Raw genomic sequence first — 24690 nt, forward strand, 5'->3', positions numbered from 1 at the left:
CGCGGCCCGCCGGGTACTGTAGTTTTTCCGGGAGGGGAATCGCTCGGCGCGCCCGTACTTCACGTCCCGCCGCCGCTGCTGGGCGGGCCTGGCCGGCTGAGGCGGCCGCGTGGTGCCCGCGGGGGGCGCCGAGCGGGCTCACCCTCCCGTACGGGAGCGCTGCGGCTTGGCGCCGATAAGGCACCGCTCCGGGGACCGGGCAGGAGCAGGCGCTGCGCGGGGCTCGGTGAGAATCGCCGGCAGCGGCCGCCGGCCGGTTCCGCGCAGCTGCCCGCGCCCCCGGAGCTCTGCTCCGGCCGGGCTCCCCGCCCATCCGCGCTGAAGGGTGCGGGCGCTGGACGTGCGGGGCGTGCAGATGGAAACATTTTACCCGTTGTTTTTTCAATTAAATCACTAAAGTTTTGTTAGTGGTAGCTAGTTAAGGAGAAGTGGGAACTGGTGTCTTCTTTCTTTTAAAATGTTCCTGCTGTACGCCTTAGCCCTTAGGGTTGCGCGCGGGGCATTCCCGGGGACGAGCGCCTGGCCTGGCACATGCGAGCATTTGGGCATCCAAAGGCCGCGAGCCTTTTTGGGAACGGCAGCGTGGGATTGAGCGTACCCGGAGCGGGGGGGAAGGTTAAGGGACTCATTGAAACGCGTTTAAAACTCCAACGTCAACAGAAACTTCTTGAGATGTATGACACTTCATTTTTGTATTTTTAGAGGTACGTCCCAAATGCCATCACGGTCATCAATCTCTACTTGCCAGCAGAGCAGCTGAAGTCTGGGGACAGACTCGTTTCTCTTCCTTGCCGGAGGCCAAGCGCTCAAATGGGGTAATCAAAAGTTGCTGATCTTTTTGTGTGCCCATATCTATTCTTCAGGATCTGAGTGGAACCTTGAATCTTCACTGATAGTGAAGGAAAGAGTCCTTTAAATTACTGGTGCTCTGCAGTTACTGCTTGAAGGGAGCTAAACACAAACACAATGGTTGCAGTTGCTCCTTCAAAGGGCTGATTAGGGCAGTAAGTGGAGCATACTGTCCAGTGGATTTGCAACATTGCCTGTGACTTCAGAGCTGGCAAGGCAAGTTGTAGCTCATCCAAGTACACATGGACATCCAGAGTCCTGCAAGAATGTAAGTGGATGAGGTTCTTGAATATAAACTAGACAGTAGTAAAATTCATGCTGCTCTATCCCAGTTCTCACCACCTTTAATAAAAAACCACCATAGTTTGTGTTGAGACAAATTATCTGTTAGGCAATACATTTAAATATTCAGTATTTTGTAACTATTTTAAAATAGTTTAAGTGATTGCTTTTGGAGGTTTAGATGTACCTTCACTGTGCAAGTATGCATACACATACATCTAAAGTCTCAATAACTTTTTCTTTTTCCTTTTTCCTCCTTCCTGTGTAAGTAAGTAGCAGCCAGCAGAGGGTGTGCAGGGCAGCAAGGAGCCCTTCTTTTATTATTCAAGTAAATGTTTCCAGTAAATCCGCAGGATTTATCTCCCCTTCTCTCTCATTGCATAAACTATTTCCTCTTTGCTCAACCATTTTTAACAGGCTATCTCACTTCTGGAGGAACAGGCACTTCTCAGCACATGTATATGTGATTAAAATCATATCTGGTGGGGCAGGTTTGTTTGTTTTTATCCGATTTGCTTTTTAACTAATTTTCACTTTGTTGTCTCTATAGGAATCAAAATATATATATTTTTTCTTTTTGTTTTTCTTTTCCCTTGGGAGGCACTGCTTTGCAGCAGTTTTACTGAAGTTGCTACATGCTCACAGAGAGGTCTGCAAACTCTGTTGTCTCTATAGGAATCAAAATATATAATTTTTTTTTTCTTTTTGTTTTTCTTCTCCCTTGGGAGGCACTGCTTTGCAGCAGTTTTACTGAAGTTGCTACATGCTCACAGAGAGGTCTGCATCGTTCATGGCGCATGAGAAAGAAAAACAGTTGAAACTTTTAGATCTGTTGAGTTTGAGAAGTTGTGAAATACCATGTTGTTTCAAATGTGCATACTTTTTTGGAAGTATGTAATTGAAAACTAATTATGAAGCCCCAAGAAGGCATGATTAGTCACTTGGTCAAATAGAATAGGATTAAATACTCACTTAATGAATGAGTCTGGTTGACGGTAAAGTCACCTTCACCCCCAGCCAGATTGGAAATTTTAAGAAATATTAATATGTACGAATTTTTAAAATAACCAATTTATAGTTATACCTTCTGTATTACCATTAGCTTGAATTTTTTTTTTCCTTTTCTGTCCCCGATTGCCACTTGCATCTGTTTTGTGTAAGGTGTTTTGAGTTTTGGTGGTGTTTGATGGTGATAATACAGATTAACAAGGCTTTAAAGAAGAGCATTGGGGATTAATGGTCAAATGTTGTCTAGATAAGCTTTTAGGTACCAAGCAGAAGTAATTGTATGAAGTTAATTGTTTCCAGAATACTTTTCTGTCTAGGAATGTAACAAAAGCTGCACCTACTGTTCCTAATATAGGCTATTTTTGTCTTTATAACAGAGACTCTACAAGTAGGCATAGTGATTGGAGATGGAAGTTGTTGTTAGATTTTTAGTTGGAGATCAGCCGAATGTCAAAATATTTTCATTCAATATGTTCATTAAATTAGGTTCTTGGACAAAAGTAACAGGTTATTTCTGTTCTTTTTGTTTGGTTGCTTTTTTTCCCTCTGATGTCTCTCTCAGAACTGATACTTTTAAAGAATTTTACTCATCATTTAAGAGGTTTACAAATGTTTTGGGGTGTAATTGACTGTTAAAAAATCTTAGAGCAGTTCTTTTCTCCTATATCTAGTTTTTCTTCTATGACTGTGACTGCTCAGGGTTTTAATGACAACATCAATTAATTTAATTCCAACTTCAGGCCTGGCTAGCAGTTGATGTGTGTACATTCTTCTGCATGTTCACCTGCAAAAAGCTGTGCTAAAGATGCTGTTGTGTTTGCTTGTTTCTTAAAATTTCTTAATTAAATTGAGGACCTAATCTCTAGTTGTAACAAAGACAAAGCTGTAAAGTTTAAAAGGCAGTGCTCCATGGGAAAACAAAGACTTCCATGTTTCTCTTCAACACTGTTGTCAAGTGCATTCTTTCTTTAAGGGCTTTTTTCTGAAAAATAGTTATGCTGAACATTTAGTAATTTTTATTGTAATTCAGTTTTATGTTAATTTCCTTAAAGATGGACGTTGAGTTCTTTGACTAATAATCAAACTTAAAGTATTCCTGACTGTGACTGTGAACAGGGAAAGAACTCCTAATTCTTTTAGGCAACATTTCTTGCTGTCATAGCTTCAGGGTATGATCATCTTACCTGATAACAAGAAAGGGTGTTTGCCTGTTTCATTAACAAACTTCAGTTAAACAATCAAGCAATGACTCCCTTCAGAAAATAGAATTTAGGCTTAAAAGTGATTTAATGCATTTTGAGCTTTTAGTAGCCATGTTGCCAACTAATCCCATGATCTGTGGATGACTTATAACTGTCAGGGATGTACATGCATGTCTCAAGGGAGTCCATTCACATTTAACACAGATTGCAACAGGAAACTTCCTCACCTACTCCACTTGCCTTACATTTTCAGAATTTATCTGCTAAAATTCTTCAACTATCACTCAAAGGCTCACTTTTTCATAGAAAGGCTTGCATATCTGGATTTTACTGATGTAAGATCATCTTAGTCATCTGACTATATTTCCCATCTGTGCATCTTTTCATGTTCTTACTGAGATATTTAGAAAGCCAAGAAAAATTATGTGACTAGCCTAGCAGCTGAATCATTGTGTTTTATGGTGAATATCAATGCTGGCACAGGAAATGCAAGTTACTAACTCAGGTTTTTTCAAATGATTGAAGGAGGAAGAGGATTTGTAAACAGTTTGCAATGTAATAATGGAATCTTTATCCAAGCATTTCTATAATTTAATAATAATAATTTTGGATTGTGGTTTGGGGTTTTGGAGGACTTTGTATTTGTTTTTGTTTTCAAGGATTTTATTTTTCATTGCTTTTATATAAATTACACATTTTGCAGAAATTGTCATGAGGCCTTAATTTTCATGTATCATAATTACTATTTCATTATATCTCATATATGTTAATAATTATGGATTAGGTTATGAAAAATGCATACATATTTTCAAATAAAAACCATTAAAAATTTGTAGTAATTGAAGTATGAATTTGAATAGTTTTGGTTGGTGAGCCTCATTAAAAAAAACCAACAAAAAAAAAACAAACCCACACAATAAAATCAGTAACATTAGAAGAAGTTTTGATTTTTTAATAGGCCTAAATGTTACATTTTCACTGTATGGCAATGCTTCTATGTCTTGGTAACATTAGACTCTCAGCAGCCAGAATGAACAGTGGTTTTGCTTGGCATTGTCAACCATAAGGCAAACTCCATTTTATTTAAACTTTGACAAATAAAAAGACATTTTAATCTTTTTTCCTTTTTTTTTTTCTGTAGGCTTAAAATGAATAAACAATGCTCTTTTTAAAGCATGACTCATTCAAAAGTACATGATAAATGAGGAATTGTTAATTTAATTGAAGTGATTCCTTTGCCAGTCATTGTATTGATGTGTACAGATTAATAATTTTCAATTCACAGTACAAGACTTGTGATCAAATACTACTATTTTCCTCGAGATAGAAATCTCTGTTTTGCAACCAATTTGCACAGAATGTTTTCTAGTGCCTGTTCTTTTGTAACTATGTTTTGGATTTTCAGTGCATTGAATTTGTATGTGTGGTTTTTATGGAAGCAGCACTGCAAAAAAAGAAGAGAAAAAAGGCAGGAAAAAATAGGACTTGCAATAATTTTAAGGAAAAAAGAACAAAAGCCCATCAGAATAAAAGTAGTAGGAGGGGTGTTTCATTTTATTCGTCTCATAGAAAGCTTACATTAATAAGAATACACAAAAAATGCTAATACTAGCTACACACACTTGTTTTCTTTCATTATTGATCCTTTATGAAGCTATTCCAAGTAAACTAAAATATAGCAATATTAGATAAAATTATACATGTAATAGAAAAATCTGAATCACTTTATAATTTCCATTGATAGAAATTAAACATATATAACAATTACATTTCAAAGACAGCAGTGAACAGGGATCAGGAGAATAAATGGCAGAAATGTTAGAAATCTTTATGTGCACTATGTTTACACTTAAAAAAAGATATTTAATTTCCTATTTAAAAGCATAAAACCATAGTCACAGTTCCAGAGTGAAATCTTTCGAAGAAAATGAGTGGGGTGAAAAGTGTCAATTTTGCTGACAGTATGTACCCACTAGAAGAAGTGGTTTCTTTCCTAATCATTTCTTGCTTGCATTTGTAAAGGTAAATATCATTCTTGGATTATTGTTTTACTGTGTATTTCTTTTCCTTCCCCTCACTTACAGGACTTTGAAATGATACCAGGGAATGTATCTTTTGACTGGTTTCATTCCAGTAGCCTACTTTGGGATTATCTGGGCTTTCAGCACGCTGAAGGGATGTTGCCTTTTTCTAAAAAGCATTTGAATTGATATTTTAGTAAATCTGATACCTGTTCTTGGTTATTTGACCAGTCTCTCATGTAAGTGACATAAACAGTTGGGTTATTGCAAAACTGTGATTTGAGTTAAATGTATTTTCAGGTCTCTCAACACAACAAACTTCATTACAAGGCTTTCTGCTTTATGTCTGAGGAAAAACAAGATGCAATACAGGCACCAAAGTAATGGACGACCAACGGTTCCCCTTGGATCACGGATTTTAACTGATCCTTCTAAGGTCTTTGAGCATAACATGTGGTGAGATGTTTCTTCAAGGATTATTTTCTTATCATTTTGTGTACTGTTTACTCTGGTGAATAATGGTGTGGGTGTCTAAAACAAGGTGCTGCCGGAAGAGACATATGAAGGTAACACTAGAGGAAACCTGAGACTGTCACAAGTAATCTGACAATTACGACCTCTCAGTGACTTGCGTTAAAAGCTGATGGTTAGTCAAGGAGTGAAAGGTAAATATTATTATGGATCAGTAATCAATTAGGAGACAGAGGATGTAGAGATAAGATAGTCCATGTTATTTAAAATGGCAGAAAGTTTCTAGGTACATTGCGTACTGGATTAGCTCCCTAACGCTTACCACTTCCAGGCTAAATGTGGAGTTGGCTAAACCTCCTTGGTCAAGGAAGTTGGAAGCTGTCTGATTATTGTGTTAAGAGTGTAAAGTTTGTCTCTGTGTTTCATAAATCTATATGCAATGTAGTTCTTAGGCATTTTCCAGGCTTAGTGCTTCCTGCTAGGTTAATTAATCCTTTACATAAAATGTAAAATCAGTGTAAATGCTGATTGAAATGTGGGCTAGATAACCAAGGGAGGAAAAGATTTTAAGAAAAGGGCCACCCTTTTTCTGTAACATTGTTTTTTATGAAGCTCTGTTTGTTTGTTTGTTTTATAATTTCCTTCCAAAAAATTGATCATGTGTAGCTTCAGTTTTACCTGCTACCCTTTTGGTGACAGATTTATCAAACTTTGATGCAGGTAGTTGGGATGGATTGTGAAGAAACAGGGTTGTTCAGAAAGTGGATCTGCAAATGAATCTGTGTAGCTCAGATGGGAAAACAGGTGAAATTGAATTGAAACAGAGGTGCATGGAAGTTGTGATGGTCTTGATAGATCAAGAACCTGGTTATGCTGGGGGGTAGGTCATTGTTTCTGAAGCTCATTGCATTGGCAGGGTTCTCACTAAGGAGATAAGGAGAATTAGGATGTGGTGGTAGTGCTAAATAGATTATACAGGGTGAGCATAAGATATTTGTCTTCTCTAACATTGATGGATGATGTCCTTTTGTTTTCCACTCATCATCTTTGTTAGTTCATAAAGTGGCATTCTTTTTGTGTGAATTGGCAGAGAGACAAGAGCTGCTACCATTGCTGCTAGAAATACTAAGTAACTTCAATTTGGGAACTAATGCTTTAGATGCCTATTGTGGTGCTTTTCTGTCATTTTGAGAGAGAAGTAATGAATGATGCTAAACATTGGAGCAAAAAATGCCTGCTTCTGTTCAGGTCAGTAATTGAACCAGTTTTCACATTATCGCAGAGATAATTAAACCCTAAGTTAGCAAACAAGTTAGTGAAAAAAGACTAAGTTGAATAGGCTGAACTGAAAGCAGCATTGTTTGATCTCATATCAGGCCTACTCATGTTAACAGTTCCTGGTGTGGTTAAAATGGATAGCTTACTTTGCTGCTCTCAGTGTTCAGCTTAAAACACTTCTGTATTTAAACATTTCGGTGCTTAGAGTTCTTATGTGTCCTGTGTTCCTACCAGCTTGTATTGCTGAAGGAGCTGCCTCATGTGAAGCATCCATGCTATGTAAACAATTGCTGTAAGAACTATGTAATATCCCCTCTTCTGCAGATTTTGATCAAGAGGTGTTGCAGCAGTACTATTTGGGATCTACCATATAGAAATTTCTACAAAAGCACCAAAAGGGGCTTTATGAATTTCCAAGGAGGGAAAAAAAAAAGGCTGTTAATGAAGATGGAGGGCTTCAGGCCCTTTAGTATTGTGTGTAGAGCCCCTAAGGGCTCTGACAGACACGCAGTGATGGATTAAAATTGATCAGCTAAAGATTACAGTGCAGCAAGTCATCTGTCAGAAGGGCTGACTGTGTATTATTGCCATCTGAATAGTCCTTGGTTTCAGCTTGCTGGAATAGGCAAGGTCAAAACTGATGATAGCAGTGAGGGAAGCAAGAGTTTCCAAGGGGATGTCTGCCTGATAATGCTTCGGTCACTCTGCAGCTTGTCTGTCAGAGCCATGACACTGCACAGGAACATTTGGTATATGAACAAATACAGGAAGGGGAGAGACAACCTGCTGGGGACAATAATGAGAAATATTTCAGTGGAGAGGCGGAAATCAAGTCTGAGGCAAGCAGACAAATACATACCAATTAGTTTCCCACAATTAACAAAAGAGGAACAGTGAAGGTCTAAGAATTAAATTACCTATATATCACCAAGTACGGAAAAGGAAGATACTCATTAGCTTTTAGAGATAATCAACTCTTTTCAAGTTGGCACCTTCTTCCTTTTCCCACAGTAACCAATGAAATTTTAGTCATGGGCTTTCAGTTAGCTGATTTCACTAGGATTAGGATCTAATTGATTGCTTGAATTATGTTATCTAATTTAATCTGTTCAGACTGGACAATTTGGAGGGACAGCTGATTGGCTTTTGAAGACGTCCTGCAGCACATTTTTGGGCACTCCCCATTGTGGTCTGATCCAAACCAGAATCAGCACGGAAGGCAGTTTAGTCATCAGGGTCAGATCTGGGCTTGGTTCTGTGACCGTGGATTAACATAACATTTAGGCAACCATTTTACACAAGTATAGATGCCATACACTTTGGAAACATTGCAGCACTGCTTGACTTGTCTTACAAATGTCTCATTCTGTGGTTTTTTGGGTTTTTTTTAAATGTTATCTATCTCTAGTCCTCAGAAAAGTAAAATCCTATTCATCAATTCCACCTGTTCCAATTGAATAGGTGGATTATGCTCCCTGTTTCTGAACAGCTGATTTCTTTGATAGTCCTTAGCTCTTCATCATAAACATTATTAATGTGAGGTGTTTCTTGCATTAGAGTGTTTGTTGGTAGGTCTCTTATTGTATTCAGCTAAATACATTTCTAATGGGATACTCAAAATACACTCCTGTAACACACTCAATTTGCAAGATACATATAATCCTGTTATTAATAAAAGAAATACATTTTACTTTAGTCTCTTGGGAGTTGGGACATGTTTCTTAGTCACTTGACTTTTACCTAATTAGTAATTCATTTTTATCTATCATACACTGAAACTTAGGTTTTAACTGTCAGTCTCCTTGTGGTCATTTGCTTGCACTCAAAAAATTTAAAAAAAATAAAGTATTTGAGACAGTGTAGCTAATTCATGACGGTTTTTCCTGGGAAAACATATATGAAAAACCCTATTGAAAAGCTGTTGCTTCAATTGCCTTCTGCAGGGACCACATGCAATGGTCACAAGAAGAAGAGGAGAATGCCAAGAAAAAAGCAGCAGAGAACTCTCTTGTGAGAGTTCAATTGGAAGACCAAGGTAACAAATTTCAAATGGTATAAAAAAATTTTAATGCTCTTTATTAAAACATTTGAAGATGCTGTAGAATTCAGGAACACTCTTTTTATTTCTACATTCTTTTGTCTAAATTTTTAATTTTTTTTTCCCTTGTTGCCTCAGAAGATCTCAGAGTGTGTTTTTCCTTTTAACAATCCAGTCACTTATTGACCAGTTTTACAATTAAGGTGGCAGTAGACTCTGTGTAAAACACGTGCATCAGTGTGGTGCAGTTGTTCTGACCCATTTTGCAGTCCTCCAGAATACAACTTGTACTACACAAGGCTTTTGCAGACTCAAAGGGAATGAATTTGCAATCAGCTAGTGTGCTGGGGATGAAGATTCCCATGTACAGTATTCAAATGCTTTTCAGTGACTTGTGCACTATTGAGAGAGCTTGTGTTTGTTCATTGCACCGTATTTCTGCTAAATGCCATGAAAGTTGCAGTGGTCTCAGCTGGTCCCAGCTTACTGCCTTTGTTGGGAGTGCTTCAGGTATCCATGTGGTCACTTTGTGTGGAAGGTGTTCCAATACATCCTGCATGGTCTGCTCTCTAAGGGATTAAGGAGTTTTGTGCCTGTCTTCAGAAGGAAAGTTAATGTATTCTGGGTTTCTGAAGAGTGATAGCTCTAGTTTCAAACCATTAAACTAAACCATAGACTAAACTCTAGGGTAGTTATGAATGCTGAAGCTGGAATATCAACTTGATAGTAGCATAGAAGACTGGATTCTTCATTTGTTGTTCTGTTAGGAGGATATTCTGAAAGTGGTTACTTGGATATCTGTGCCTCTGTTTACTTAACATGTCGTGAATCTGGCAGATAGTGTCATTATGATCCTATGCCGTGTTGTAACTAAGGCACGTGTTGGAGTTTATTTGAGTTAGCTGAGAATGTGCCTTGCATTGTGTGCCCTTCATCACCTTGAATACTCTGAGGTTGTCAGCCTGCCTTTTTTGTTACCCGTCACATTCTTTACCTGCATACAGGAGTACAATCTTTGTTTTTCAAAAATTACATCTAATATCTTAACTTGATTTGTATAAAATGCTGAAAAAGAGCTCGTAATTAAAAAGTAAGCTGTGTAGCTGTGTGCTCATGGAACCTTGCATTCTTCATCTACAATCAATTAGAAGTTAGTTTGTGCTGGTGAGAAATGGCATAATCAGGCATTTGGCTATTGCCATGAAACACAAGAATCCAAGGACGTTTCCTATGAATGCCCCTCTGTTTAGAATTTGAATAGGTGAGCATTGCTGATAGTGTTCCTTCAGAAAGCTTCAGCTTCATTCTGCAAATGGAAGTACATTTTGGCCTATTTGTATAAACAATGAACTAGACCGAGGCTAATGAGCAGGTTATTTTGGGGCCTTGAAAACTACGGTGAGGGGAAAAAAGACAGATTTCAACATTTCTATTATATTACTGAAGTAGAAGATCTCTGGTGAGCCTTTTTAAAACAAGAGCAGTGAAACTGAATGAACTCATGATATTACCTTTAGGAATTTGATTTACACATTAGCATGTGCAGTTTCTTCTCAGGCATGCTTGCTAGCAGTTGTAGATCCTTTTGTGGGGAAAAATCGATACAAAGTAAAAGACAAAGTAAAGGTTGTTTGTTTTGTTTTGTTTGTGGGTTTTTTGTATTTTTTTTTCGTTATTGTTGGTTAGTTCGTGGGCTTTTTCCTTTGGCTTTTTTTGGAGCTTTTTGGTTGTTGCTTTTGTTTTGTTTTTTGTTTGTTTGGTTGGGGTTTTTGTTGTTTTTTTTTTTTTTCTTGGACATTTATATGGTTTTTTACTTATGTAATTTTTACATGCTTTGGAATATTTTGTGGGTAGGCTAACTAAATACACAAAATTAAATAAAAATCTGTTAATACTGCATGCATGTTATTACACAAAGATTTGGGAATGACTCGTGCTAAAATGCAAAGTATTCCTTCACTTAAAGCCATATCATTCCATGCTAATACAGTTTGAAAGGCTGACTTTAGCTATTTCTTTCCTTCAGTTCTGAAATCTAGAAAACTTTATGTGAATTTAAGTACAAGAGTTCAGAGAAGACTTGTAGAAAAATTGTGACTATAGCAAGGGATGATAATAATTAAAGAATCTTTTGACTGGAAGGGTTTTGGTTTTTATACTGAAGCTGAGCAGTCTATAAATGTGCAGCTTAAGCTGTTGAAATCTGATATATATATGACCTCAGTCAACTCTGAACTTTTAATATAAAACAGGCCTATACAATTACAATTACAGGGCTGGGTCCTGCCCTTTAATGATACAATTGGTAGCTTGTGCAGTTTCTTCTCAGGCATACTTGCTAGCAGTTGCAGATCCTTTTATGGGGAAAAATCTATACAAAGTAAAAGACAAAGTAAAGGTTTTTTGTTTTGTTTGTGGGTTTTTTGTAGTTTTTTTTTCGTTATTGTTGATTAGTTGGTGGGCTTTTTCCTTTGGCTTTTTTTGGCGCTTTTTGGTTGTTGCTTTTGTTTGTTTTTTGTTTGTTTGGTTGGGGGTTTTTTTTGTTTTTTTTCTTGGACATTTATATGTTTTTTTAGTTATGTAATTTTTACATGCTTTGGAATATTTTGTGGGTAGGCTAACTAAATACACAAAATTAAATAAAAATCTGTTAATACTGCATGCATGTTATTACACAAAGATTTGGGAATGACTCGTGCTAAAATGCAAAGTAAAGTATTCCTTCACTTAAAGCCATATCATTCCATGCTAATACAGTTTGAAAGGCTGACTTTAGCTATTTCTTTCCTTCAGTTCTGAAATCTAGAAAACTTTATGTGAATTTAAGTACAAGAGTTCTGAGAAGACTTGTAGAAAAATTGTGACTATAGCAAGGGATGATAATAATTAAAGAATCTTTTGACTGGAAGGGTTTTGGTTTTTATACTGAAGCTGAGCAATCTATAAATGCGCAGCTTAAGCTGTTGAAATCTGATATATATATGACCTCAGTCAACTCTGAACTTTTAATATAAAACAGGCCTATACAATTACAATTACAGGGCTGGGTCCTGCCCTTTAATGATACAATTGGATGTATTAAATGTTAATTTTAAAACATTATGCAGATTTCTAGGACAAGGCATTCTGCCACCTCCTTACCACTTCCCACTGCCTGTCTGTGCCTCTAATGATAATTCTCAGCCTTGTTTATCTCTGAAAAGCTGTAACAATTTAGGAAATAATATGTTAAGATTTAAAGAGAGTAGTAGAAGTGCACTGTACATCTACTCTGTACGTTTATATGAAAAGAATTAATGTGGTGGTGTGAGTGAGAACAAAATAGGAAAGGCAGCACATTATATGAGGTACACTTTTGCAGCAACAGGTGTCAGGGGTAGCAAGATAGTTCTGCAAATGCTTTGGAAATAAGGGGGAAAAAACAAGGAAAAAATTTTGTTTGGTACTTAGGAGGGATAAAGAAGGGAAAACCATCAACAAAAGAGACGCTGAAAAACTGTAATTCTTATCTTTTTATCAGCCTTCCTTTGAAAGGGTTAGCTAGCTCCAGTCCAGTGGCTAGCACAATTAGTGCTAGTGAGAAGAAGGAAAGATTTTGTTCTTTTGTGAGAAAGAGCAGGTTACAAAGTACATCCATAGAGTACATGGATGAGTAGAAAAGCAGAAAAGAGAATATTTGCTTTTTCAAAAAGGGGGTGGAGAAAAAAAAGAAGAGTCAGATAATTGGTTTTAGTTCCTGGAAAAATACTGGAAGAGTACATCCAGAGCTTGCAGACGCTGGGTTCAGAAGAACAAAGGAGATGAATACTGGCCAACAAATATTTTTTTTCAAGAATAAATCATGTAAAATCAAGCTATTTTCCTTCTTGGAGAAGGTTACAAGCCCTGGGGATAAGGGAAAAACAGCAGATGTCCTGAAGTTTATCCTTAGTCAGGCTTCTGACTTGCTTTACTTGACATTTTCATAAGCAAGTTAGGCAAGTGAGAGCTAATGAAACTGCTTTTGGGTGAATGAATGCCTAGAGAGATCCTTTCAGAATGGAAGGCTGTGCTGGGCAGAGGAGTGTTTTATTCTGTGTCCAGTTCTTCTTGGTATTTTCATTAGTCACCTCAGGAAATTAGAGACTTGAAGATGATGTTAAGTGAAAACACATTTTAAGTATGGTGAAGGACAGGATTAAGATTCAGAAAGATCTGGACAAATGATGGAAAAAAAGACTCTAAAATATATACATTTGCTAAAAATGAGTGCAGATTTCTTTGCTTCAGAATAATTCCTTGAGGAAAAAAAACAAACTAGGTTTTGGAACAATTGGCTTGGTAGTCATTTTGCAGAAGAAGATGTGAGAGTTGTGGTGAATCACTAGCTGAATCAGCAGTGTCACGCTGTTACAAAATGGCAAGCTGGGAGTTATAAACAGCATTACAACCTGGAAGCCTCATAAAATACTCCTTTTGCTCTGCAATGATAATGCCTTTGCCAGAATACAGCACCCAAAAGTAGTAAATCAATTGGAGAGAATGGAGAAGAAAAATTGAAATTATCAGAAGTCTAAAAAGCTAAAAGAAAAGAGTTAGTTTTAGACAATCTAGAAAAGAGATTGTAACACCTATTTACATATTTAAAGTATTTTACTATGCCTCCATAAACAAAGAGAAAAAGAGAGTAATATTTGCTTTGTCTGCTTGATCCCTAGCTGGGACAAGAATTGCTTGACCTAATTGCAAGATGGAAGTTCTTAGGTAGTGGAAAAGGTTTCTAACTGTGTAGAAAATTAAGGACTGTAATATATTACTGAAGAAAGTTGTATGTGAAAGGTGGTATTTTAAGAATAAGTTGGACAGATGTTTGTGGAGAAGGGATATGAATTCCCTGACTGTGTGAAATCCCTTCCAGTCCTACTTTCTGACATTCTGACACTCAGTCAGAATATTTTGTGAATTAAAGGTGAACACAAAAGTCTGTTGTAAGACTCTGAAGGGTTTTGAAAATAAGAAAGCGAGTATGTTCCTTCTGTATTGTTGAATGCTTAAGTGTGAATTACTGTCTATTTGCTATGCAGTAGCATTTATCAGTCTTGTTCACAGAACTGGAATTTTTTTTTAAATTTTTATGTAGTACCAGCAAATTTGCCATTGATTACAGAATTTCACAAAGCATGAAAGAATTTCAATTTACTGTTTTTTAAATAATTGAAAAAATGCATTGTTTTTATAATTTGAGACATGAAAGCTTGTCTAAGAATCTTCAGATTCTGTATTTGGGTGGTGCTGTTCTATGATGTCACTACATGTTTAAAAATATGCTGTAAGGCTATCAACCCCTTCCTAAGTGTCATAAAATCTAATTAAACCTTCATAGGAGTTATTTTGAGCACACGTTAAGGTGAGACACAAAATCCGTGTGTTTTAATTTAAATGTACAATGTGTGGAACTATGGATTTTTAAACTGTATATTTGAGGTCCAAATTATATGTTACTTTAGAGTATTTTCTAGCTAAGCTTATATTCACCAAGGTTTTGTTCTCTTTTAATTTCAGATAAATATGAGAGAGAAGCCAGTAAATATTGGAATGAATTTTACAAGACACATAAAAATAACTTTTTCAAGGATCGCAATTGGCTGTTTCTGGAGTTTCCAGAAATTCTTCCAGAAAAAAGGAGACAAGAGTTCAAAACAGAAAAAATATCTTTGGAACACACAAAAATAAATAATGACAACAGTTTTTTACTTAAAAACGGAATGTTTGAAGAAGGAGAAGAATACTGGGAGAAAATGTATGGATCTGGTTCTACTGCTGAACAAGGATATGTATATAATAAAAATCAAGTAAAAGCTCTTACTGACAATCCCCAAGGTAAAAAGTGTGGAGAAGAACTTGGCAAGGTAGAATCCTTCCCTGGCTGCGATGCCACTTACCGAATATTAGAGGTAATGCACTGCAAATGTTCTGCCCATCATAAAGGACTCCAAGTAATTACTCAAAAATCTGATAAAGACCCTTACTAAGTATCAAGAAAGCAAGCCTTTGGAATTTTACATACTACATTAATTTATGGCAGAAACTTTCAGAGAAACCGAAATCTAGACTTGGTTTTCCCTTTACAGTTTTTCCCAAATTAGAATAGGGCTAGATTGTTGGATTCCATTTTCATTGAAAGTCAGGTTTCTTATTTCCTAAGGAAAGGTGTGAGTTTAAGTGCTTTGTCTTAAAGTGCAAGTAGTTGCTGCATTCTTGCCAAATGGTGAAATTGGACAAGAGTATTGCATTTTCTTATGCAGTTTGAGAGATGGATTCTCTTTTAACTTCAGAAAAGTTGGGGAGAAACGTGATCGTGTAAATTATTTGAGAATTGTGGTATTAGCTGATTATACCTTTTCTGTCCAACATTCCTTCAAGTCTAATGGGTTCTACTGGCCAACTAATTTAAGACAAAAATAACAAAAAAAAGGTTTTATTTGATCATTTATTTTAACTTTATCTTTCTCTTCTGATTTTAGGTTGGTTGTGGAGCTGGAAACAGTGTCTTTCCTATTCTGAAAGTTTTATGGTAAATTGTGTTGGATTTCCAATTATGAATGTTAAATTCATATCTTCATTTTCACCAAATGTTGGTGCTGTTCAGTGCTGCAGGAAGCATTGAGTGAACATTTTACAGTGCTAAGATTCTTGGTGTGTCAAACCACAAATAATATTGGTGGCATCAGTATAGGATACACCTCATATTGCTCCACCCTGGTCTTGGAGGATCATATTCGCTGACAAAGTTTGTCTTTGGGTGCAGTCAGGCTGAGTTCTTGTTGTTAATCTCAGGCAGGTGAAATATTCTCTTGTTTTATAGATCACTGTAAAGATACCAGCTATCTCTTCAAAAGGCCAAAATTATAGAGACCATAGATAATGGCATGTGATCGACTGGAAAGATGTTCTGTTTTTTCTGAATTGGATGGTATATTTGTCACATTACTTGTGGTTTTAGTGTCAAGGCACAAGTCCTGTATCACATTACTTAATTCACTGAAACATCTTAATCCACTTAGCTTCCAGTTTTAGAAAAATCTGTTATGACAGCTTGTCCTCCCATCCATGTAGGCAGGAAGGTTTTATTGGAAAGGCTATGTATATTTCAAGGGTTGAAATAGATTTCTTTTTATTCATGCCTTTAAGAGCTTGAGAACAACACAATTTGTTATTCTATCAATGAATTCTGATTGCTAGTATCATCATTATACAAAAATTCTCTATTTTGCAGATATGGAAATGCAGCAGGAGGAATTAAGTGGTGCACCAGGGTCATACGTGAAACCTCTGTTAGCAATGCATCTTCATCCCACAGCAAATGCTTTGCTTTAGACAGCTTGTAGTGAAAGGAGAGCTTGGTTTCATATGAAATCTTTGAAAGGAGCCCTATATAGGAAAAGATATCATGTGGCTGTGTTGAAAAAGATGAGACAAACTTTTGTGTTTTCCTCACAGGAGGCATTAGTCATAGATTGGCATTTCTGATAATTAAGAATCTATTCGTTAGTATTTTTCCTGGAGATCTCTATTCATGTGTAAATCCTTCAGTCAATCACAGTGGTTGATACATTGAACAACTTGCTTGTTTGTCTTGTATATGACCTAATGGAAAGATCTCTTGTCTCTAAGCAGGCTTGGCATTAGAGACCAGTTTGTTTTACTCTGAATTTAATAATATAAAAATTTCCATTCTGGCAATTATCTGCATATAAAATAATACCTATATGCATATAAAAACAAGCCAATGTCAAGCAAGCGTACCCTGACTACAAAAGAAAATTTTACTAAAGTTAGTAATGTAACTCTTAAACCTCTTCCCCTTGCCTCCCTTAAAATTTAAGTTAGTGCTTTTTAATGCAGTGTGTTATAAAAACACCATCCAGATCAAGCCACATCTTTGTCTTAAGTAGACTTTTTACATAGTTCCTGTTCTGCTCTAAAAAAAAACAAAAACAAGAAACCCCCAACATTCTAACTAGTCTGTTAGGTAATCAGCTTAACCTTTTCCAAGGGACTGACTGGGTCCAAAGCCTGGCTGCTTGTCCTCATTCATAATAAATATGTAAATTCATCAGTTCTCATGGTGGTCACAGAGTTGATTAAGGTTTTGAACCAAACAACCATGGAGTATATTTTGTTCCAGAATCATTCTCCTGTTGAGCCTTCAGAAGTCACTAGCTTAGCTGTGTATACTGTGAGATCTTACAGGCACTGGCAAAGCTTATTGATTCCCTTCTAAAGAAGCCATCTATCTAAAACCTTAACTATATTTTTAATCAATTAAATTGATCATGAGTTGATCATGAGGTCATCTCTTAGTGGGTTTTGAGCAGCTTTCTCAGTTTATCCTTCAGAGGTGAAAAAACTTCTCCCTAGAATTACTAGTGTCTGATGAATGTGGTACAAGGAAATTTGCAGCTGGCTGAGTCTTGGAAGGGAAGAGAAGGGAAAACAGTGCTACAGGAAGTGCTTATTCATCCTAGCTGGAAAACAAAGGAGATAATGGAGTACAATAACCAATAATGCTTAATCAAATAAAAAGAAAAACAAGGTGATATGTGGAACCCCAAACTTCTTACAGAGCTGGATGACTTTTGCAACTCTCCATCCCTGCCCAAATCACATTGCTAACTCAACTGCATGCATGGGCTAATAATGTGGTGCTCCTGTAAGAAAATGTGACCTATTAATGTGCATTTATGCATTACAGCACCAGGACATTGTCATCAGTTCTGACAGCCTCTGTGACCTTTTTTCTTTTCATTTTTGCTTCCTCACAGACAAGGCTATAATTCTTTTTGTACTGGCTGTCTGTTGGTATTCTTATGAATTTGTCTGCCCTCTTGGTTCATTACAACCTATGTGGCTTTCCATGTGCTAGACATCAATAAAGCATGCTTGATCAAACCTGTGGAGAACCCCAGAGGACCCTCTGAAGTTTCATGAACACTGATGTAGACTTTTATCTTACACATTAATAATTTTCTAACTGATGTTTTGTTTTCGTAGCAATACACCTGGAACCTTTCTATACTGTTGTGATTTTGCTTCAGGAGCAGTGGAGCTGGTAAAGGTAATTCATGCACTCGCTTTAGAGTACCTTACAAGCCTGTAATTCAGGAGGCTGCCAGGAAGCCATCTTCATGAAAAAGAATGTGATGGCTTTGACAACTTTTAACTGAAGTTTTCAATATTTCAAAGAACAAAGTCATACTGTATGCAGAGAGGAATGAATACCATCAGTGAGCTTGCTTCTCAGCTTGAGTAAGATACCGGACAGAATAGGCTTTTATATGAGATGTTTTACAATGCAGAATAATTGAAGAAAAAATGTATCTTGAGTCACAGTAAACGTATTAACTACTACTGTTCTCTCTGTGCCTCTTTTCATCTTTTTCCTAACAGTCACATTCGTCCTACAATTCAGCCTGGTGTTCTGCTTTTGTTCATGATGTGTGTGATGATGCTTTACCCTATCCGTTTCCAGATGAGATCCTGGATGTCATTCTCCTTGTCTTTGTGCTCTCTACTATTCATCCTGACAGGTAAATGAAGACTAAAGGGCAAAGCAAATGGGTTAAATCTCTTTTTTAACGGAAGGTTTTCAATAATAGCAAAAGAAGATGATGAATCGTTGTTATTTAATAAGCTACAGCATATATGAAGTATTTTAAATGCTGTTTACAATTTTCAGGCTTCAAGAGAGAAGCTGGTCAGGCTGATTATAATTAGTGAGTCTCCATTCTCCATCAAAATATAAGGGATATATTGTAACTAAGTATGTCTCTACTAGAAGTGACAGATTCAAAAAAAGGCAAATTAAAAAACTGGACTGAAAGTCTTCTAGAAGGTAGTTATTTTGAGTAATCAAAACCAAACATTCGTGATTTAACACCTTACAATATGTTGATATAGACTTAGATTGCTGATTTAGCCACATACAAATGCTTACGTGCAGCCCTTTTAAACTAAAATGGATCTATAATTTTGTAACTCATTTGGATTATGAACATTTGATCTAATTTTTATGTATGGTGTTGAGTACTGTTAGCCATTGCTAATGCCTCTCAATGTCTAGTGAACCAAATTTTATGACTGTTAAGGTTGGCTGATTGTGAACAGGACCTTTTTTAATGCAAAAAATGTAAAAGAGGGCATGTAAGTTAAACTTCTTAATTCTAACTAAGTTATATGAAGGGAAATACATGCTGTTTGTGTGATAATACATTCATTACTTCAAGAATGTCATTAAAATTGGCTTGGTGTACAGAACAGTATTTGCTTAAGTCTGAGAACTGTTTCCCTGCTACTAGTGATTAGCTGTATATGGAAAAACCTTCCCTGTGTAGGATGTTTCTCCTTTCTCTTTATTCAGAAATGAGCATGAGTCACACAAAGCCAGGGTCCAGGTTTCAAAAACAGTTCAATCAGGAGACTTTAGATCTCTGTAACTCCAGCGATGCTTCCAGAAAGAAATGGACAGCAGTGGTTCATTCAGTCACTGTGCCTGTAGAAGCAGTAATCAGGTGTTCTGTCAGAATTTCTGTGGATCTTTTCCTATTAGTCTCTTAAGAATACATTTGAGGTTTTTGTGGTTGATTTTCTGTTTTATTTGTTTTCTCTTTGGTTTGGGGTTTTTTTCATTGCTTTTTTTTGGAGCGGGGTGGGTTGTAATTTTTGGTTTGGGTTGGATTTTTTTCCCCCAGGGCTGACAGGGATGCTTTTCAGTACATGTATGTGTATACACACACAAAGATTTTCATGTAGATTTCTGTGTTTTGAGAACCACTTCCCAAAGATGCCTTAGTCATTACTGTCGTCTCATAGAATTAAAATGACTGCATGAAGGAAAAGATCCAGATTCATCTTACTCAGTATACATCTTTTTCTGGAGACTTTGAAAGTGGGAAATGAAAAAGAAAACCATGGGAATCATGGTGCAGAACTTAGGTACTTTGAAAAGATGGAAGGTACATGTGAGAGGGATACATTTATTGTCAGAAAATTGTTACTTAGTAATTTCTCTCTAGTCTGTTGTGTTTAGTTTTTGATAATTGCTACTCTTGTAGTCAATTTTAACACACTTCAATTATGCTAGAAGGCACCTCTAAAATTTGGTTGCAGAATTGGAAGTATTAAACTTTCTTCAAGCTGTGTAATTAATGTCTTCCAGTTCTGCTGGATGAAATTTCTCAAAGCACTTTCACTTTTTGTGTGCACATTACACTTCCTTCTGTGTGTGTAAAACTTCTGTTTATATAGGCAAGGCTGTAATTCTGTACACAACTACTGTCCTGAACAGTCTCTTACTCTTAGGTGGGGCTGCCTTTTTGGTCTGTGGCAGCAAACTTGGTTGCTTATGTTTGCAAACTTCACCAGCATCTCATCTATTCTCTAAGGATGCAAGGGGTTGTAAATAGGTTGGCTAAACTACTGAAGCCTGGAGGAATGTTGTTATTTCGAGACTATGGAAGATATGATACAGCTCAACTTCGTTTTAAAGAAGGTAATTCCTGAATGTTTTGTATTTCACTGTTCATTTTAGCTCTGTCTGGGGAAAAAAAGTGACATGTCCTTTTTCATTACTGCTCTAATTTCTTAGGTCATTGCTTGTCAGAAAATTTTTATGTAAGAGGAGATGGAACCAGAGTATATTTCTTTACCAAAGGTATGAAATGTAATAGTTTCATAGAATGGATTGAGTGTTTCCCAAGGTGATTTGATTATGAAAGCTCATCTTAAAACATAATTTTAAAGAAGGTTTTATTGGCTTTAAAAAAATTCTCTGCTTTTAAAAAGCCCAAAGTTAACTGCTGTAAGAAAATAATTTCCTTTGTGTCCACACTTGTTGCATTTAGCGTCCTGCAAGGTTGCTTACAGACAATACTGGAAATTTCTCTTTAAGTATCCTGTGTGTAATTGTATGCTCAAATTTTATTACTTAATCATGCATATGATTTCTGTGTTAAAATTGGGGTAAGCATGCTTGGAAGGATAGTCTATAGCTATATATGGCATAAAAGTCTGGATTGTCATTTTGTCAGGGGAAGTAGCTTTATCTTGATAATACATGAACAGTGACCAAATGGCATGCATTTGTTTACTCAACTGTGGCATCTTGAACCTTGTGAAGAAAGGATATCTATGGATGCTGTGAATAATAACTGTGAGTTGGGCCTCAACATAACAATTTTTACTGCAATATAAATCAGGAGCTGTGAAATGTGAAAATGAATTTCTAACAAAAGCCTTATTATAGGCAGTGCCCTTTAGCTTTCAAATTGCAAAACAGATTTACTTCCATCTTTGGTTGAACTACAGGTTGGTAATTACTATGTTCTACAAATGACTTTTTTTTTTTAATTGCAATAATTCTTCATATGAAAAAATAGATGAGGTATGGAACATGTTCACCTTGGCTGGATTAACTGAAGTACAGAATTTAGTTGATCGGCGATTACAAGTGAACAGAAAGAAAAAAGTGAAAATGCAGCGAGTTTGGATACAAAGCAAGTTCCAGAAGCCATTGATACCTCTGCATAATCCTGAAGAAAGCACCAAAAGGCACCCTTGTAAATAATTTTACTCCAGAAATGCATGCAGACTTGAACTTCAGAAACTGAAGCAAATTTAAGTATGTGTATTTTCATTTAAGTATGTGTAAATGTTGTATTAGCCACTGAAAAGTATAACAAAGTTCAATAAATGTATTGAACTGAAAACCTTTCTCTAACCTTCTTTTCTTTGTAAATTCATATGTGGGAGAAAAATCTGGGGGGAAATAAAGGCCATTTCTAACTTGTGCTTTATATGCAATAATCTTTTCATACGTAACTGACCAGGCATTATTTTACTCCCTTGAATATGGATAGTCAATAAGTATAAGTATATACCTCATTCCTGTTGAAATTCACAGTATGTAAAAACCTTAGTCTGAAGCATAATTGTTTCAGAGATTTAGAGAAACAGAGTGTCTGTTCTCACTATTACTACAGGTTGCACTATGTTAATTTCTGACTCACATCCTTTTCAACCACAGTGTCTTACGACTGTATTTCCTCTTTGGAGGGAAATTTCTTGGCGCATAAATAATGAGGACAAAAAATCTTTTTCTGGTTTGCATGTGGCTATCATTTCACACTAATTGCATGTGATATGTATACATACCAGATTACTCAGTGATTTTTGTCCTCCACTGTGGCTGACTTATGCTGTCTCCACTTTTCGTCTACATGCTCATAAGGAACATGCCAAATTCAAATATAGTGCCTTACATTGCAAGTGCTCTAGGTTGTAAACTGAACATGTTTCATGTAGAAAACCAGTACCAAAATGCCAAAACTGTTCTGAAACCAAATAGTTAATATTGGATAGTTGTCTGGATAAATACAACTATTATTTTTATGATAAGTTAGATACACTAGAGGGAGGAGCAAAAACAGTAGTCCTAAGTACATTTTATTAATAGTGTTATGGGGTAATGCAATCACATTAGAATGGTAATCTATCTGGCAGCCAAGATATTTTTGTTGTTTGCAAAAAGAAGTTGCTTTCTTGGGGATTCTATATTAGAAAGAAAAAACAGAGTGTTTTTTATTGACTGGGTGGGGATACAGTAAAGGACAGGACTAGTCCTGTCCTCCAGTACTTTGAATTCTTTTAAGAAGAAAAGTGAACTGCAAGCATTGTTTTCAAATGTGGAACATGATATTGAGGCTGTTGAGCTTGTATTTAAAGATTCCACTATTCCACTTTGCTATTTAAATGTAATTTTAAATCACTTTGCCACAAGGAGGAGAGAACAAGAGAAAAGTGAATGAATAAAATAAATCTCTTTATTTAAACAAGGGTGTGGGATGCATGTAATCTATAACATGTAGTTTTGAGTGCTATTAATAAAGTGACACTCAGAGTCTCTTTTCTTGCTTTTGTTTTAGGCTGAAGGGTAAACATGTCACAGCTGACAGCCCAGCTCGTTGATCTTTTTGCAAGTTGTTAGTTGCTAAGCTAAGGAGGACTGATGGTCTTCTAGGAAGAAAACCCTACATTATCTAAACAGGGATACCAAATATCTTCATCCCCTTTAATCCAGATGTATTTCAAGAATGAGGTGCAATAAGAGGTCTGATCCTGAATTTTTGATATATTTGAAATTCCCATTAGAGGAAGATACTGTTTTATGAATTAAGAGGCTTAGGAAGCTTTGGTTAGCAGTAGCATTACTGTAACCTGCAATAAAATTCTCATGGCCTAAATCAAAGGTTAAAACACAGCTGTGTTTCTTAAAGCCTTAAGAGATTGTAGCATCCTCATGAATAATATAAATAAATGTCTCCTTATATTTTAAATATGTTGCTATTCTATTTTATTAATTGTGACTTCTGAATATACATAGCTCTTAGCTAGCACAAATCATTTTCACTTGTAGAATTTTCCAGGGAAGTGATGATGATAAGTTGTTGAGCATCGTGCAGTCTTATTCATGTGTGATGTAAATTTTCCATTTGTAGAGGCTAACGTAATGTTTGCCTTGGCACTCACGAGGGTATATTGATTCTGGCAAGATTTTAATATGCTATGTTGTTAGTTAAACAAAAATGTGACATCACAAAAAACAAACCCTGAATTTTGAATGGTCTTAAGCAAAATCAGCTGTTTCTCTTTCACAATTACAGGGCAAGTACTGGCTGCCTCTTTTAGAATAATAGTGCCTGATTTGGAAGTAATAAGATCAGCTACTATTTTAAGTGTAGAATGTCCACTCTCTGACCAGTTGTAAGATTCACAGACGGGGGTATGGGAAAAGGCACAATTCCCAATGAGAATTTTGAATCTGAGTAGCACTTTCTGTATTTTGGCTTTATGACATTTCAGTTTTCAAAAAGCTTAATCAAAGACATATTTTTAAAATTATCCAAATTATCGGTATTAAGCAAGAAGGACTACTGAAATAAAAGAAGAAAAAGAGATGCAGACATGTATATAGGAAAGGCAGTTTAAAACAGCTTGTTGTTAATTAATTTTTGAAGGAAAGAAAAACAGTTTACTAATACAGAAAAATGCACTTAAGTTTCGCTTTTGACATATTAAGTTGATTCTTTAATCAGATGTTAACATAAAATTGATTTGTATACATTCTATAAATACGAAACATTTTAATTTGTACTTTCAAATTTTCTTTAATGTTTTGTGAATTTTTTTGGTTGTTTCAAACATAGCTTCCTAATGGCAATTAGAGAAAGGTAGTCTTGCTAGAACTGTTCTTCAGCTTCATTGGCTTTGGCTTTATGAATACTATGTATTTTTTGCCCAGATGTACATGGTACTTATTGGTTTAGACCTTACTTAATTTTTAAGCAAGTGTGAGTAAGTTAAAAAGTAAAGAAAATGACCAACATTTTTTCTCACACTAATTTTGAATTATCTAGTCAATAACCATTGGCTCATATAAAAAAATAACCTTTTTTTTAGCAGAACGAAGGCACATGCTTGTGCCACTTTCACAAATCCATGGAAT

The 24690-nt window shown here is 36.1% G+C and overlaps 1 protein-coding gene across 1 annotated transcript; it reads left to right on the top strand.

The window, feature by feature from the left end:
• The first annotated feature begins 292 nt into the window (after positions 1-292).
• Positions 293-21895, top strand: METTL8 (methyltransferase like 8). Its single transcript, XM_039711171.1, is given in 12 exon segments — positions 293-325; positions 703-815; positions 5663-5818; positions 9055-9146; positions 14691-15082; positions 15653-15702; positions 18183-18246; positions 18579-18718; positions 20573-20679; positions 20776-20841; positions 21566-21720; positions 21722-21895. Coding segments are annotated over 11 exon segments (1302 nt in total). The 5' UTR covers positions 293-325; positions 703-810; the 3' UTR covers positions 21797-21895.
• The last annotated feature ends 2795 nt before the right edge of the window (positions 21896-24690 follow it).

This window comes from Passer montanus, unplaced genomic scaffold (genome assembly GCF_014805655.1).
Source record: "Passer montanus isolate IOZ18808 unplaced genomic scaffold, ASM1480565v1 scaffold1, whole genome shotgun sequence".
Classification (NCBI taxonomy): Eukaryota; Metazoa; Chordata; class Aves; order Passeriformes; family Passeridae; genus Passer; species Passer montanus.